General features: G+C 38.0%; 1 protein-coding gene across 3 annotated transcripts in view; it reads right to left on the bottom strand.

The window, feature by feature from the left end:
- Window positions 1-14797, bottom strand: part of LOC146000234 (IDLSRF-like peptide) — a 181039-nt gene that overhangs the window by 82903 nt on the left and 83339 nt on the right. The window contains exon 2 of one of the 3 annotated variants that reach the window (XM_083137648.1): window positions 10917-10997. The exons of the other annotated variants lie outside the window; for them this stretch is intronic. Coding sequence (XP_082993774.1) covers window positions 10917-10997 — 81 coding nt within the window. The remainder of the gene's footprint in view (window positions 1-10916; window positions 10998-14797) is intronic. 3 annotated transcript variants of the gene reach the window in all.

The raw sequence follows: 14797 nt of genomic DNA, 5'->3' as shown, positions 1-14797 counted from the left end.
TTATGTTAGGGTACTAGCTGTCGGAAAAACTAAAATAAATTTGTCCGTTAGGAAAATCCGAGGCGTGGTTCGTATGTGTTACCTTGTGACGCACCAGAAATTGCACTAAACCTGTCAGGATTGTCCACGGCAAGTTATCTGATTGCTCTATAGAGCCCCATCAATCGGTTCGCACGAAAGGAAAACATACTCTCTATTTTATACGTTGCATGAATAGTACCTATTAATAGGGAAGTTTTCGAAACATACCAAGCCTTCTGTATATAAGAGGGAAGGGTGATAAGTATTAAGCATTACCAGAAAAACAATTGAGCTAGGAAGCTGTAGCTGCCACACTTTTCTACATATTCCCGCAGGAAGTCAATGCACTTGCGACATCTGTCCTGCAAATAAAATTCTTCCGACTGCTGGCGTAACCACTCATTTGCAGCATTAGTTACCTCCTTAACATTCCCAAATCGTTGTCCCTTTAGGTTTTTCAGACGGGGAAACAAATGATAGTCAGATGGAGCCAGGTCAGGCGAATAGTGTGGATGGAGAAAACCTTTGAAAGCCTAAGGTCAGTGTCGCCGTTGTTTCACCTGCAGTGTGTGGCGAGGCATTGTCATGCAACAACATGCTCTTTTGCATTGAACTTTTCTGAAGGTGAAGCCATTTGGACCCGAAAAACAAAGGGAAGTTATAATCATAGAAAGTCGTTTTTGGCACCATTACATATAGAAGAATTTGCCAGTACACCCTGCAAATTTCAGTCTTCTAGCTCAATTTCTTTCTGGGTAAGGTTCAATACTTATCAGTCTCCCCTCGCCATCATGGCAACAGCCTTTTTGTACGTTAATGAGGCTCTGAAGCCTAGATCAAAACCTCGTGTACTAGGTTCTGTGTTGTGAGTATTATCCTTCACTGTGCCGAATGCTTATATAGTCTAAACCTTTATTGCAGGCTATACCAGGGTGGCCACTCTAGAACCATGATAAAGTTCAAGTATAATTCCCGGTTTTCAAGGTTAACTTTCCAAAACTTCAAGGGTACAAACAGATGTTTTTTCCATCAGTCTTACATATTACAGCCTCTCACCACCCCCCGCCCCCCACACATATATAAACAACGTAAAGGCTCTGTACGATTCCAATGTTTCCAAATATTCTAATTTAATTCAATTAAACGGTATATACAGTGGCGGCGACAAAGGATTGCGTGGGGGCAGTTGCTCCTCGACCTTCTTCCACTTTTGTCCCCGCATTATGCTAAACATTATCTACCATATGAAAGTAAACTGCCCTTGCCTTCCCCAGGTTTGGAAACCAATCGCCGCCACTGGGTATATACATTTCAAATATTTAATTTAAGGTGTCAATTCACATACTCAGACTCAAAGTATATATACAAGCACAAGTCACAAATGTTACAGGGTATACACATCTACGAAAAATTGTTGAGAATTTCAAAAGAAAATTTACCTAATCAAAGTCAATATATCTAATTCTTGCAATAATATTTCTTCTGTCAGATACAGTGCCTTTCACTGTCGATTCTTCCGTGAAGCGGCGGCTAACACGACGGGCAGTGGGAAGACATCTCCTGGCATTTAGACTCACAGCTGTACGCTGATCTTGGCACTGGACGCGCTTCAGTATTAACTTTGCACGTGTTTGTGAAGTGTTAAGGTGTTAACAAGTGTTTTAGATTATTTTGTTTTAGTTTCCGTATTACTGGTGCTTTCTGCAGTATAATAATGCAATGCTATACGTACAATTTAAAACAAGGGATTTTTATGTACGACTCTTACGTGATTATGAATTAATGTGGGTAAGTCGGAAGGCGTTTTTGCAGCAGAATTCCCAGATGTTCCTGTTCCACACAGAGATAATGTTCGAGAACTTACGAGCAAATTTAGGGAAACAGGGTCTGTTTATGATAAGAAGAGAAGAGGGAAATGGCGTGTGCTTACTGGAGAGAAACTAGACGACGTTGTAGCACGATTGGTGCAGAGTTTTAAAAAATCTCTCCAGCGCCTTGCACAAGAAACAGACACTTGCATGACGTCTGCGTGGCGAGCTAGCAAGCTATTAAACCTGAAACCACACATTAGAAGAATTGAAAGAAATCATAAGGAGATAATTTTGAAGTAATTTGGGACGAGGACATGCATGTGTTACTGAAAATTCCCTAAACAAATGCCGTAATTATGTGGATGTAGGAGGGCATCATTTCCAGCACTTCTTGCAACAGGGTGCGTGCTCATTTTGATTGTAACTGTCCGTGTAATTGTACGAGCTCATTTCATTACATAGCTAGCGGATGTTGCATCCAGTTTGCCGGCAGACGCGTTCTCGCTGCCCGGTGTCATAGCCGCCGTTCCGCGGAAGACTCAACAGCGAAAGGCACTGTAGATTGTTCTGCAAAGAACACTAACAAATTTAAATAATTGAGAGAATTGTGTTATTTTCCAAGCAGCCTTCTCTTGCTTCCTCGATAAAAATAAAAACTAAACGGTGAAAAAAATTCCCTCAGGGCATTTATAAATATGCATAAATTCGATGGGATTTGGATTAATAAAAGTCTCAATTTTTTACGTCTACAGAGAAAAATTCACGCAGAATTACCGGAGCAAATAATCCACATATAATTCCCGGAATTCAAGGAATTCCAGGTGAGTAGTTACTCTGTATACATTCATATTTCAGGATATATTAGTCTGATTGGCTGTTCAATACACATCTCAGTATGGGCCAATTACATCACGACCACAGTTGGAAGCGAGAGATCCACTCCGGAGGCTTTGGTATTAGTGCTGTTACACCAGAGCAATCTTGAAAATCAAACTAGGCCAAACTTTGAATGTGTAATAAATAAACGATAAGAGAAAGTGAACTTCACTCAGTAATTTCCTAATAATGTTTACACAATCGAAATTGAAAGCGTCACAACAATGGGTGTAGGAGAGAATATTTCGACCTTTGTTTCGTAACCATGGAAACCTTTGAGAGCGTCAATCACCATTTCGCAATGTGCTTGCGGATGAATTATTCACTTATATGTCTTGGAGCGTTCTGCAGTCCATTGAAAGTTTGAAAGTAGTTTCCAGTTAGGTAAGTCATCCTTCTTAAATTAGAAAAGACCTTCTAAAGTTTTCTTCTTAAAATACAGCTTTGTTCTGAGTTATAATAATTAGTAGGGGTCGTTCCGACATGAGATGCGTTTTGGTATCGTCAAGAAGTTCAAGACGAGAGACAGACCGCGTTATAAAATCTGAGACTTGCTGTTCTAAAATCTCGTTTTGCTGTAGATGTTAATAAATTACACTTCAAAATATCTAAAAATTTTGTCTAGGCTATATCAAATTACCATAAAATAGAACAAATTAATATGATCCACGGGGCATGGTCGTCTGGATATTTGTACGCTGGTCAATAACGTTTCAAGATAGAGAAACCAAGGAAGGTCATTACAATTTGTCGTCATCACAAACAGGCAAAAGTGCGAAGTCCAAAGGTTTATGCAAAGTTGAAAACTGTAAAGAAGTGTTTATTGAAACAAAAATATAAAGTGCAGGAAAACATGGTTTTTCGTCAACTTCCAAGGCCTGTTGTAAATTACAATTTTATCTTCAGAACATAATTTTTAGAACTTTACGAGTTTCGTCTACCATACAATTCAAAACGCGACCTTATTCTTATTCTTATAACATATAATTCTAGCGCTGTGAAATAATTTTACGCAATAATAAGCTAAACTTTATCCACAATATTAATTACTGCCTTTTCGTCCATTTGAAAAACAACAATTTAGTTCTGATGCCAGAGAAGCATAAATAAAGTCATTCCCTGATTGGGAAGGGTTTGGGAAGTCAACATAAGGAAACTAAGGTAGGCCAATAAAGATTGATGTCATTACACGCAGGAAAAAAATCAAATAAGATTAATCATTATGTAATTAGAGAGCCACGGGGATCATGACAGGGAAGGTGTCTGACTAACACGTGGGAGACCTGGATTCGAATTCTGGGCTGGTGAGTCATTCAGCATCTCTGCATAAATCGGCACCGAGGTTTAAACACGTCAGCCTATAAGCAATGGGTATCTGGAGGTTAAGTCGGCTGAAGCATTGTGCTGACAACAGCATGCGTGAGGCCCAACCTCCACACTATCTGTGAGTTTTCATGTTAATCGTCATTTTTTAAAATACATAGTCACAGGACGTGTCATCTCTCTTAATAATCTATAGCTTAATTCAAAGTTAAATTCGAAATTTAGTCAAGAATTTATGATTTTCAACATTAAACAGCGCCTCACTGCTGGTGTGTTCGTAACATTATCGCCTAGTGATCAAGGCGTCCCGGGTTGAAGCACATTGCAAATTGTTCAGATCAAACTTTAAACTGTAGGTTCAGTCCCGATTAGCCTCTCAGAGCCAAGAATAGGCTTACAGCAAACTTCTGTCAACATCAAGCTTTGCAAAGAGAGACGGACTTGTCGGAATATCAAAGAAGCCGGATTTGAAATGGGAGTTTTACCGCCTGATCGGCATGCAACCCAAATAACATGATAGTAAAGTGGGTTGCATAGGATCACAGGCGCCAGGGGCACAATCGATGAAGTGTTGTGCCGAAAGCGACAAGATGCATGTCACGAACGACACTCCCGAGATTTTAACGCACTTGTGACGTCGCCAGTGACGTTCCTGGCTGACCTTTTCGCACATGTTAACTTGCCTTTTATGTAGGTTATTGCTTTTAACTGCGACATTCTTAAAGTAGGTGATGTCCTGGAAAAGAACACTATTTAATGTTGCTTTTGTGGAGGCCGTAGAAGTTTATTTCTTATGCGTGCGTGTCCACTTAAGTGCCAGACATTTACATGCCCATTATATTTTACGATGTAAACGTGTAGAATTGTTGGAAAACATGTCAATTTCTAGATGAAATCTCTTGAACCTAACACACTCCTCGGCCACCACCCTTCTTGATGTAGTGGTTAGTATTTGTTTGTTATTTGAAGTCACGTTTTGTACCCAAGCGAGTGGAGTGGACGAGTCCGGTATTCTTTTGTGTACGCTCTGCATTGTACATCAGAGCTCCAACGTAGGGCAACACTTTCGCCTTTGGTGAGAGAGGTCCCGAGTTCAATCCACTGTTGGAGCTGGCGTTGACCCAGCACAGTGAAGACAATTGGGGAGCTACTTGAGAAAAAGAAGTAGGAGCCTCAGGTTTCGAAAGCCAGAAAACAACAGCGATGGGACTTGATGCGCTGACCACGTGTCACCCAACAAAAAAGCTGCTTGACAGGCCTTGGCGCACAATGGGTTGTTGCCCCACTGATTTTAGTTTTATCAAAGTATATCATACCTATACAAAGTAGTTCTAGTGGGCCTGCGCCCCAGAGCGCGATGACATCTGGTGGGAAAAGTGGCAACTGTACCGTAAGGCAGCATCTCGATATGGACGACTTTGGTTGCAATGGTGGTTTACTTCATATGTAGTTATCCAATTATATTCTTCTTTACGTTAACTTTATCTGTCTGCGTTACTTTAATTTTCATTATTCCTGTTGTCTTTATGCCATGTAAAATTAACAGAGTGTAAAGAGAATATACCTGTTTCATATTGACTTTTCTGTATTTGTATGTGGAGACGCGGTGGTACAGTATGTAGGAAGACTCGTGTTCGATTCCCAGGGCGGTAGGAATTTTTCAGACCATGTCCCTGCATGAGACTGCTCTAGGGTTCACCTAGCCTCAATTCCAATGTGTGCCTTCAGGTATTGGTATTGATCACATCACTTCAATGACTCAAACAACTGCCTCTACACTGAAACGTTATTCTTCTGTGGATATCAGAAGGTTTCACACCCTCTGACCACAAAAAATGAATAAAGCTTGTTGTGTTCCACCACAGTGGGGCTGTGGTGTTGTACAAACTATTGTTCGATCATCACGATCCTACATGGAGTTTTTGCTAAGCAGCCATTGCGAGTCACGAAATAAGATTGTCCATTGCTCATACTTTTCCATGCACTTTAGATTAACCTTCCCGATGGCGTAGTGGTAATGTCGCCGCCTTTTAATCAAGGAGTCCCGGGTTCGATACCCGGTTGAGGCACATAGTGGTTCGGATCCCACTTTAAACAGTAGGTGCAGTCCCAATTAGCCTTACTGTGCATAAAGTGAACTTAAAACTCCAAATCAACCAACCAACAGAGTAGCTTCCCAAGTAGGAGACAAGAGAACCAAGGAACATAACACGTGGCAAGCGAACCGTATCTCAGGAGAGCATCACCCATAAAACGATTTCCGTACCGGAGAATCTTCTTACGTCTTATTTTGGAGTAAGATCTTGGTCGTTCCGTTCTCGAAGCCTCCCGGTGCGTTTCCGACCTCCCTCCTCCTTAAGAGAAGGGAGGGGGGCCAGCATTGGTGATCGGATGGAAGGAAACTGCTCCCGAGGGGGTCCCTTCATGGCCCCCGAAAGTGTCCCCGACCGGGAAGAATCGGGAATTCGGAGACAAGAGTCGAAACTCCTGGATGAAAATAGAAGAGGGATTGGCTCGACATGCTTTAGGGCTACGGCTTATCCATCTGGATGGGCGGAACTGTCTTCGCAGTAGATTGGATTATACGAGGGTTGATCAATATGTAAAACACGAATACCTTTTACGGTAAGTCCGCCCGCTCTTACCTGATTTGGAAACCTGACTAACTGCAGAAGATCTTACACGCGAGCAGCACTAGAGGAGCGGTTAACGCAGCGCGCTATGACGCCAGAGGTCCTGGGTTCGAATCCCGGTCTGGGCATCGGTGTTCCTTGTGAGTGTCCCTTCATCAATTTCATCATATCATCCCTCATGCCCATCTTGGTTGCAGGAAGAGCTTTTCGCCAGATCACCCAGTAGTTCACACGTACGACACTAGATAGCGTACATAATTGAGAGCTCCTCGCTCGCCATGACGTCACGAGCGAATGACGCTCGACCAGGCAAAACGAGCGACATGCCCAGGTCCACACTCGAAGCCCGGCAGTACACGTATGACCGTCATTTGTCTGTAGTGTTGCGGACTAAAATAATGGATCGTGAAGTGAAAGACGCAGGAAATTGAAACTTAAGTGAACATAGTAATCATCTCCATGCTAAGATGTAATTTAGTCCATCTTACCAAAACAGTGACATATGAAAATGAAATAGACGATTGTGGGCTGAAGCCAGTGATATGCCGTAGACAATACGTTTACGTCTACATGCATTGTCTACACGTAATCTACGCGTAGATTACATTGGGTTGTAGTTTACATAAACTACGTAGACAATCTAAAGTGCATTTTCAAGGGGTTCATGAAAGGAAAGTGACATTTTCAACTATATTGGTTCCTAACGAAATGAAAATAATCCAATTTACAACAGAATTTCTCTTCTCTTCTATTCAACTATGGACGAAGATAAATAGTATTCAAAAAACAACAACAGATGGCAGTCGTGAGGCAAGAGTGTTCTTTTTCCCATAAAACACTAGAATATTTCCTTTATTAGGTTTCTTCCTAGGTGAAGAAATTATTCGAATTTGGAAGGAAAAGCATGGAAAGTTCTCCTCACACATCAGCAACTGATACGCAGTATAATTTTCTTCTAATTCCATGGCGCCCTTTGCTAAGTTGCCATGTTGTTCACATAGATTACGTCATCTACGTGTATAAAATAGTCTACGTGTAGAATGTAGACTATCGTTGTTTACGCGCAGAAGCACATCACTGGTTGAAACTACCGGGGTTGAAATTTAACATATTTGATTATTGTCAGATTAAAATATTTGATTGTGGAAAACTCGAACGATTACGTGCGGGCGAAAGCGGTCCCATGCAGTACTCTACTGTGGTGAGTATACTGTGCTGCGATCTCTGACCTACCAGCGATGACGTTAGACGTAAACAAAAGGTCTCTACAGAGGCCTTCTTATAAGAAGGTACAGGCAACGCAATGCAATTCTACGCCCTCTGGAGAAGCCAAGTACGTATGTATCAGGTTGCTGGTCGTAACGGTTCCTAGGCTGATGAGGTCTCTGGCAGACGATAAAGTTTGAGAGAAAGGAGCCAATTACGTCACACGAGACCGAAAATCATTTTGGCCAATTCAAAAGAGAATTCATCTACTTTGTTTCGCTTATTACCTTCCTTCTTTCGCTCTCCTTTCGTTTTATTTCTCGTGTCCTTTGAGAATTACGCAATTTCCCGCAGCGGAATTGTGGTGCCCTAAATTTCTTGGAAGGAACGTGCGAGCAGACAGTGTTGCCAGTGCTAGTCGCCAAAAATTATCAGAATAAAAACCCAGGCAACATCTGCTTAAAAACAAACATTTTCATCAGGAACTAAATAGGGCATGCCTGCATTCCATGCAAATACCTAATAAATGCCTTGGTCAAACCTGATAACTAATCTAGTCTACAAAATGCATTTTTTCTCTTGTCTGGTTAGGTTCATTTAGGTAAATTTCAAATTACTTTTGTAAAGGAAAATTATATTTGGCTAGGTAATAATTATGTTAAGTTTGGTTAAAATCTTTAGATAGTTAATGTAAGTATGATTAAATTACATTTGGCTTCTGTAGGTTATAATTAGTATACGTTTGGTTAAGTTGGGTTATTTCTGATATTTATTTGATAGAATTAAATTATAATGGATCTGTTTGTTTATTATGAGTTTGATTACGTTACATTACGTTTGAGTAAGTTATAATTTGTGAAAATTACATTATATATTTATAGGTTACAATTGATAAATGATATTTTGGCAGATTATAATTCAAATAGGTTTGGCTAAATTATACATACTTGGATATTTTATTACTAATGTTTGGTTGCAGGAGATTAGGTTTGGTCAAGTTATTACTTGTATAAGTTTGGTTAAGTTGGGTTATAATTTACATAAATTTGGTAGATTTGTTATACACTCCGCGGCAAAAAAGAATCACCCCCTAGTAATAAAGTGTAATTGTTTTTTCTTTGAAGCAGTATTTCTTCATTTGTGGATTTATTTCAACCATGTAATATTTAGAACAGTTAGTGTGTGATACTTTAAAGTACACACTATGTAGATGAAGGAGGGAGTTCTTACAATTTCCTACATTTTTGCACATTATTATTATTACTATTGTGACCCCAATTACGTTAATTCTTTGTTATTATATTTTTTATTGCAAATGTAGAATATAGTGCATTTTTCAAGAAATAACAAAACAATTGTGGAAGGTAATAAAACTTAACAATTTAATCAACTAACCGCTTTCTTTGTTGATTTCTTCATTATTACTATCATTGTTAGAGTAAGCAAAATATCAGAAAATGTTAAAATTACGTACAGAATGTACAATTATCAAAATAATTACAAAAAGAAAAGATAAAACATACTGCTTAAATGAAAATATTAGATTTTATCACTAGGGGGCAATTTTTTTTTGCCGCGGAGTGTACTTGAGTAGGTTTGATTTAGTATAAGTTTGGTTCAGTTATATGTTTGGGCATGTTATAATTGGTGTAAGCTTGATTGCGATTGATTCAGTAATATATAGTGTAAGTTTGGTTGAGTTACCTTGTGTTTGGTTACATTATATATAAATTAATAAAGGTTTAGTTAGGTTTAATGACTTGAAACGATTCCTACCTATGTACCTTGTTTTTTTGTGAAGGTATGTGGTTGCTAAAACAATATATAAAACAGTTCATTGGAAGTATGTATTGATGGCGAGTCCTCGATGAAATGTAATATGTATTGCAACCAGTATTGTGAACAGTTAAATTGTATTAGAGTAAAGCTGGATTTGGGCGGGTAACTGAGATTAAGTTTCGATGAGGTAGGTTAGGTAATATGAATAGATTCTGGATATACAAGTTAGATCAATATACAGGGGGAGCATAAGTATAGAGTTGCACATTATTTTAAAGTAACAACTGTATACCTACTTTTGCACCTCCCTGTATTAGGTTCAGGTAAAGTTACAAGAGGATTAAGTATCGTTTACTAGCTTCTGGCTGTATATGGTTTCACTATATTTAAATACTACCTTACATATGATTAGGTTAAGTTCTACTTAAACTATATCGCTCGTTTAGTGTGACCTTTTCACGATTCTACTTTTCATTTCCAAGCAGGCAAGCTATCGCGAAAGTAGGTTGCAACACTGCACAGCTTATTCCTCGCTCTTGGCTAGTTACATTCCGCCACTAACGCTAGCACTAAATCTCAATCAGTCATGCTAAACGCATATAGCTAAGCGTTCTGCAGCTTAGGAAAGTTTTATGGACAAGCGGGTAGAATTTTTGAACTATAGTAACAATGTTAGTTATAATTGCAATCTCACGGTTGACAACACTTGTGACGTCATATAGAAATGATTCGGATCGCAATTCATGCTAAACCGATGATGAAGATTAAAAATTATACATTTTACCTTTGATCGATTATATAAGGAGGTCAGTGAAGAAATACTGTGGTAAAGACGATAAGCAGTAGCCATAAACTGTGTTCGTTTTCCAGATCGTTGGAAAAACTATGTTTGTTTTAAAACAATTCCGGGAACTTTTGGGTCGTACCTTGAACATGGTCTCTACCAGAAATAAACCAAGCTGTGTTTGGCTTTCTCCTACGTCCATCAAGAATGGGAGTGGACGAACTGAAAGCCTCGTCCAACAAACAGAGAAATGACCAACACTTAATCACTTCAGAGAATAGGTAGAAAAGATAAGATGTAGGTACACAAGAAGACCACAACAGAGGGAATCAGAAGAAGACACACATGTTTCCACGACAACCACAAAAGGGTCTGAGAAAGAACAAGCAGAAATCTCTCACGGAGGAGTTTTTTTTAGAGGGAGTGTATCAAGATTAGCAAAACCTAGGCTTGCTTTTGGGATGCAAAAGTTCTCCTACTTACTGAGCTCCGATCTCGGTTCCATAACGATGTTCGGGGACCACGTGTATCTTCCAATCGGTGACACATACACCGAAGGGTACCCTATATGTAAAAACAAAACAATAACGAAAATCATGAGTGAAAATAAAAATAATACATGTGAAAGTCAGTAATTGCCGCTACCCGCTACCGGGTTCTAGAAAAAGAATAAGAGATGGCAGCACATGACATAACTTTGAAAATATTGCCCGTAGGTAGATTCATTTGAGTGATTTGCTCTCCCTCTTTGCCACCTGTGCACATATTTTCGGTTACGTAAAGAAACATTGTGTGCAATCCGCTACATTTAATAATTAAAGAACAGCGCAGATTCAAATAATGAGTACACAAGTTGTTTACAGCAAATGTATCCTATATCTAGTACTGCACCGAAAAGGCAATGAGCTAATGCAACTCATATGGGATCACATCTCCCATACCCTGATTCTTTATTTGACTCTAGACTGGCAAGTTTCCCTAACCTAAACTACAGTGAACATGAGTTAATTATCCAATATAACGTTAGTTAATTGCTTCCATTGGAGGAGAAGAGATACATTCTTACAATCTCCCTGCCTGAACCTCCTCAATTGCTCGCCATGAACACGGCCTTGTTCAGCGGAAAATGAGTTACCCGTTAGTGCACAATCATGTGTCTAGCTCTTGATGAGAATATTAATTCGAATATACTCGCTTGTGCACATATAAGCCAGCAGGATTTCAGATTTTTGTCTCTGCTGTACTTTTCTACATCAACTCTTCTTCATTCTTACATTCTACAAGTGTTCTCTGGTTATCAGCCATGTTAAATCGATGTTAGCGTCCAAGGGCGATGTTAAATATGTGTCTATTAAAAAAATACACACATACATTTTGTTAATACACACATATTTAACCTCATCCTTGGTTTGCAATCAACAGTATCTCAAGATGAAAGCAATGTATGCACTAGAAACGTTGGACGCTAACGTCGACTTTACCTGGCTGGTAACCAGATAAGAATTATTCGAATCACATCACCAGCAAAGTTACAATTACAATAATTTGCACATTTACAATAGCCAAATCTTATACACATGGACCCCTTCCCCCCTAAAAAAGGTGATTTTGAAGTTTTTTGCCACTGCTGCCATCTATTGCCACATATGTAAGCAGTAGTACAGGTAGCATTAATAATTACTGACTTCCCGTATGGTACATAACACAAAACACAAAAATCAGGGTAACTGAATACAACATCGAAATATAAAACAAAACAACAAGATAACATAAATGAGAGAAATCAGCATAGTAGAAACGGAAAGTACATTTGGAGAAGATAAAACGTAGTGGTCATCACTTTACTGTTTGCGTATGCTTCCCGCATGCAAATTCATTCAGGTTAGATGAAGAAACTGTAGGTTAAGTTAGGTTCATAACACCTAGCGCTAAAGCATTCCGCTGCAATATTGAATTTTCCATTACATAACATAAAAACAACTTTGTAGTAACAAGACACACATCGAAATTTAAATCGATGCAACAACTACACAGTATAAAGATCAGTACAATAGAAAATCCAAATTAGCAAGGAAGGTAGTAATTTGCACTCACGACAAATCTTTCCCTGAAATTATGTTTTCGCATGTATATTCACTAATTTCAGATTGAAAGATAAGTTATATTATACTATACACACACCCACACACACACACTAACGCTGAATAGGCCAGATAAGATCAGGGCAGGTTAGTTGTACATTAGTTTCAGGAGGTTAGGCTAGTATATTTTTAGTTTAGGCTAGATTAGGTTATATTGGGATGTGATTGGTTCGGGTGGAATACATTGGACAGGATTATTTTAGTATGAATTAGGTCAGGTTTGAATAGTTTGTTTTAGTACAAGTTAGTTCGATTAGGTTGTTTTGGTAGAGGTTCGCCAGTTTAAGATTGATTAAGTTGTTTTAGTACAGGATAGATTAGGTTTAATTAGGATGATTTTGTACAAGTTTAGTTAGGTTTGATTAGGTTCTTTTTGTAAAGTTTGGTTAGGTTTGATTGGATTGTTTCATGTACAAGTTTGGTTAAGTTTGTGTCGGTTGTTTCTGTTCAAGTTTGGTTAGGTATGATTAGGTTATTTATGTTCAAGTTTGGTTAGATTTCATTCGATTGTCTTTGTACAGGTTTGGTTAGGTTTGATTAGGTTGTTTTTGTAAAAAAAAAATGTTAGGTTGTTTTTATAAAAGTCTGGTTAGGTTTGATTAGGTTGTTTTTGTAAAGTTTGGTAAGGTTTGATTGGATTGTTTCATATACAAGTTTGGTTAAGTTTGTGTCGGTTGTTTCTGTACAAGTTTGGTTAGGTATGATTAGGTTATTTATGTTCAAGTTTGGTTAGATTTCATTCGATTGTCTTTGGACAGGTTTGGTTAGGTTTGATTAGGTTGTGTTTTGTAAAAAAAAATGGTTAGGTTGTTTTTATAAAAGTCTGGTTAGGTTTGATTAGTTTGTTTTTTGTAAAGTTTGGTTAGGTTTAATTGAATTGTTTCATGTACAAATTTGGTTAAGTTTGTGTCGGTTGTTTCTGTACAAGTTTGGTTAGGTATGATTAGGTTATTTATGTTCAAGTTTGGTTAGATTTCATTCGATTGTCTTTGGACAGGTTTGGTTAGGTTTGATTAGGTTGTGTTTTGTACAAAAAAATGGTTAGGTTGTTTTTATAAAAGTCTGGTTAGGTTTGATTAGGTTCTTGTACAAGATTGGTTAGGTTTCGATTAATTTATTGTTTTAGTTCAGCTTGGTTAAATAAGTGTTAACACTGGGTTAAATTTTGTAAGTACTTAGTAGATGCAAGGGTTAGATTAAGTTAAAGTTGGCTAGTAAGAATAGTTGTAAGTTGTCTGATAAGGACAAGTTATGTGTTGCTAAGCTATTGTTAAACTAAATTTTCAGCTAGTTAAAATTTTACTTGCAGATATACTAATTAGGCTGAGTCATTGTCAATTACATTATCTAAATATTACCTTCTCTAATTACACAATGTCACCAATTTCGCATGGAAATATCGTAATGATGGCATCTGTAATGAACAACTTTAATAACTAATGTCGTCATTTCTTTTGAACGAGTGACACGACCCAAATGGAAATGTTGCGTTTTAATATCAGTAATTTAATTTGAAATGAGAGCAAGCCTTCATTGATGGGGAGTAATTAACTAAAGTCTGGAGCTTCTGAAGTATATGTACTATATTTGTAAAGCAAACACGTGTCTCTTTATATATATATATATATATATATATATATATATATATATATATATATATATATATATATATATAAGTATATGTTCTACTCAATTGCGGACAAATGATATTAAGATTTTCAGTGTTTCCATCCAGCGTTATATTCCGCTAAAATAACAGTTCCAAATTGTACTTAAAACCACTATCCGTTCACATGCATAAGATATTTCGCACAAGCTCTGAATGTTTTACATACTCTGTACATATGGTGACAATAATAAACTTTGAATTATGTCTTCACAATGTCGAGGAATTTGAACATGTCCGAGGGCAATAAAAGGAGCTGATGCAAGGAAACCAGTCGTAATAATTTATACTTGGAAAATATGATCGTGGGTAGGAAAAGATAGATATACAGACTTTTAGATGATCTATGAGGGTTGTTGAATAAATAAGGAAAGATCTGTCATGCGTATTGAGCAGTTTTGTTACCTTACTCATTGAACAGCCCTCGTAGTACTAGTTCTTCACGAACAATTTTCATAGTATTTTTACAAATTCCTGTATGGATCAGAATGTTGTAAGCCCATAGTGTACGATAACTCATTGGTGACGTATTGAAGACGCAATATACATGTGACTAA

Source organism: Lepisma saccharinum, chromosome 16 (genome assembly GCF_977018435.1).
Source record: "Lepisma saccharinum chromosome 16, izLepSacc3.1, whole genome shotgun sequence".
NCBI lineage: Eukaryota > Metazoa > Arthropoda > Insecta > Zygentoma > Lepismatidae > Lepisma > Lepisma saccharinum.
Note: the sequence above shows the minus strand (reverse complement) of the source record. Positions and strands in the feature narration are given on the sequence as shown.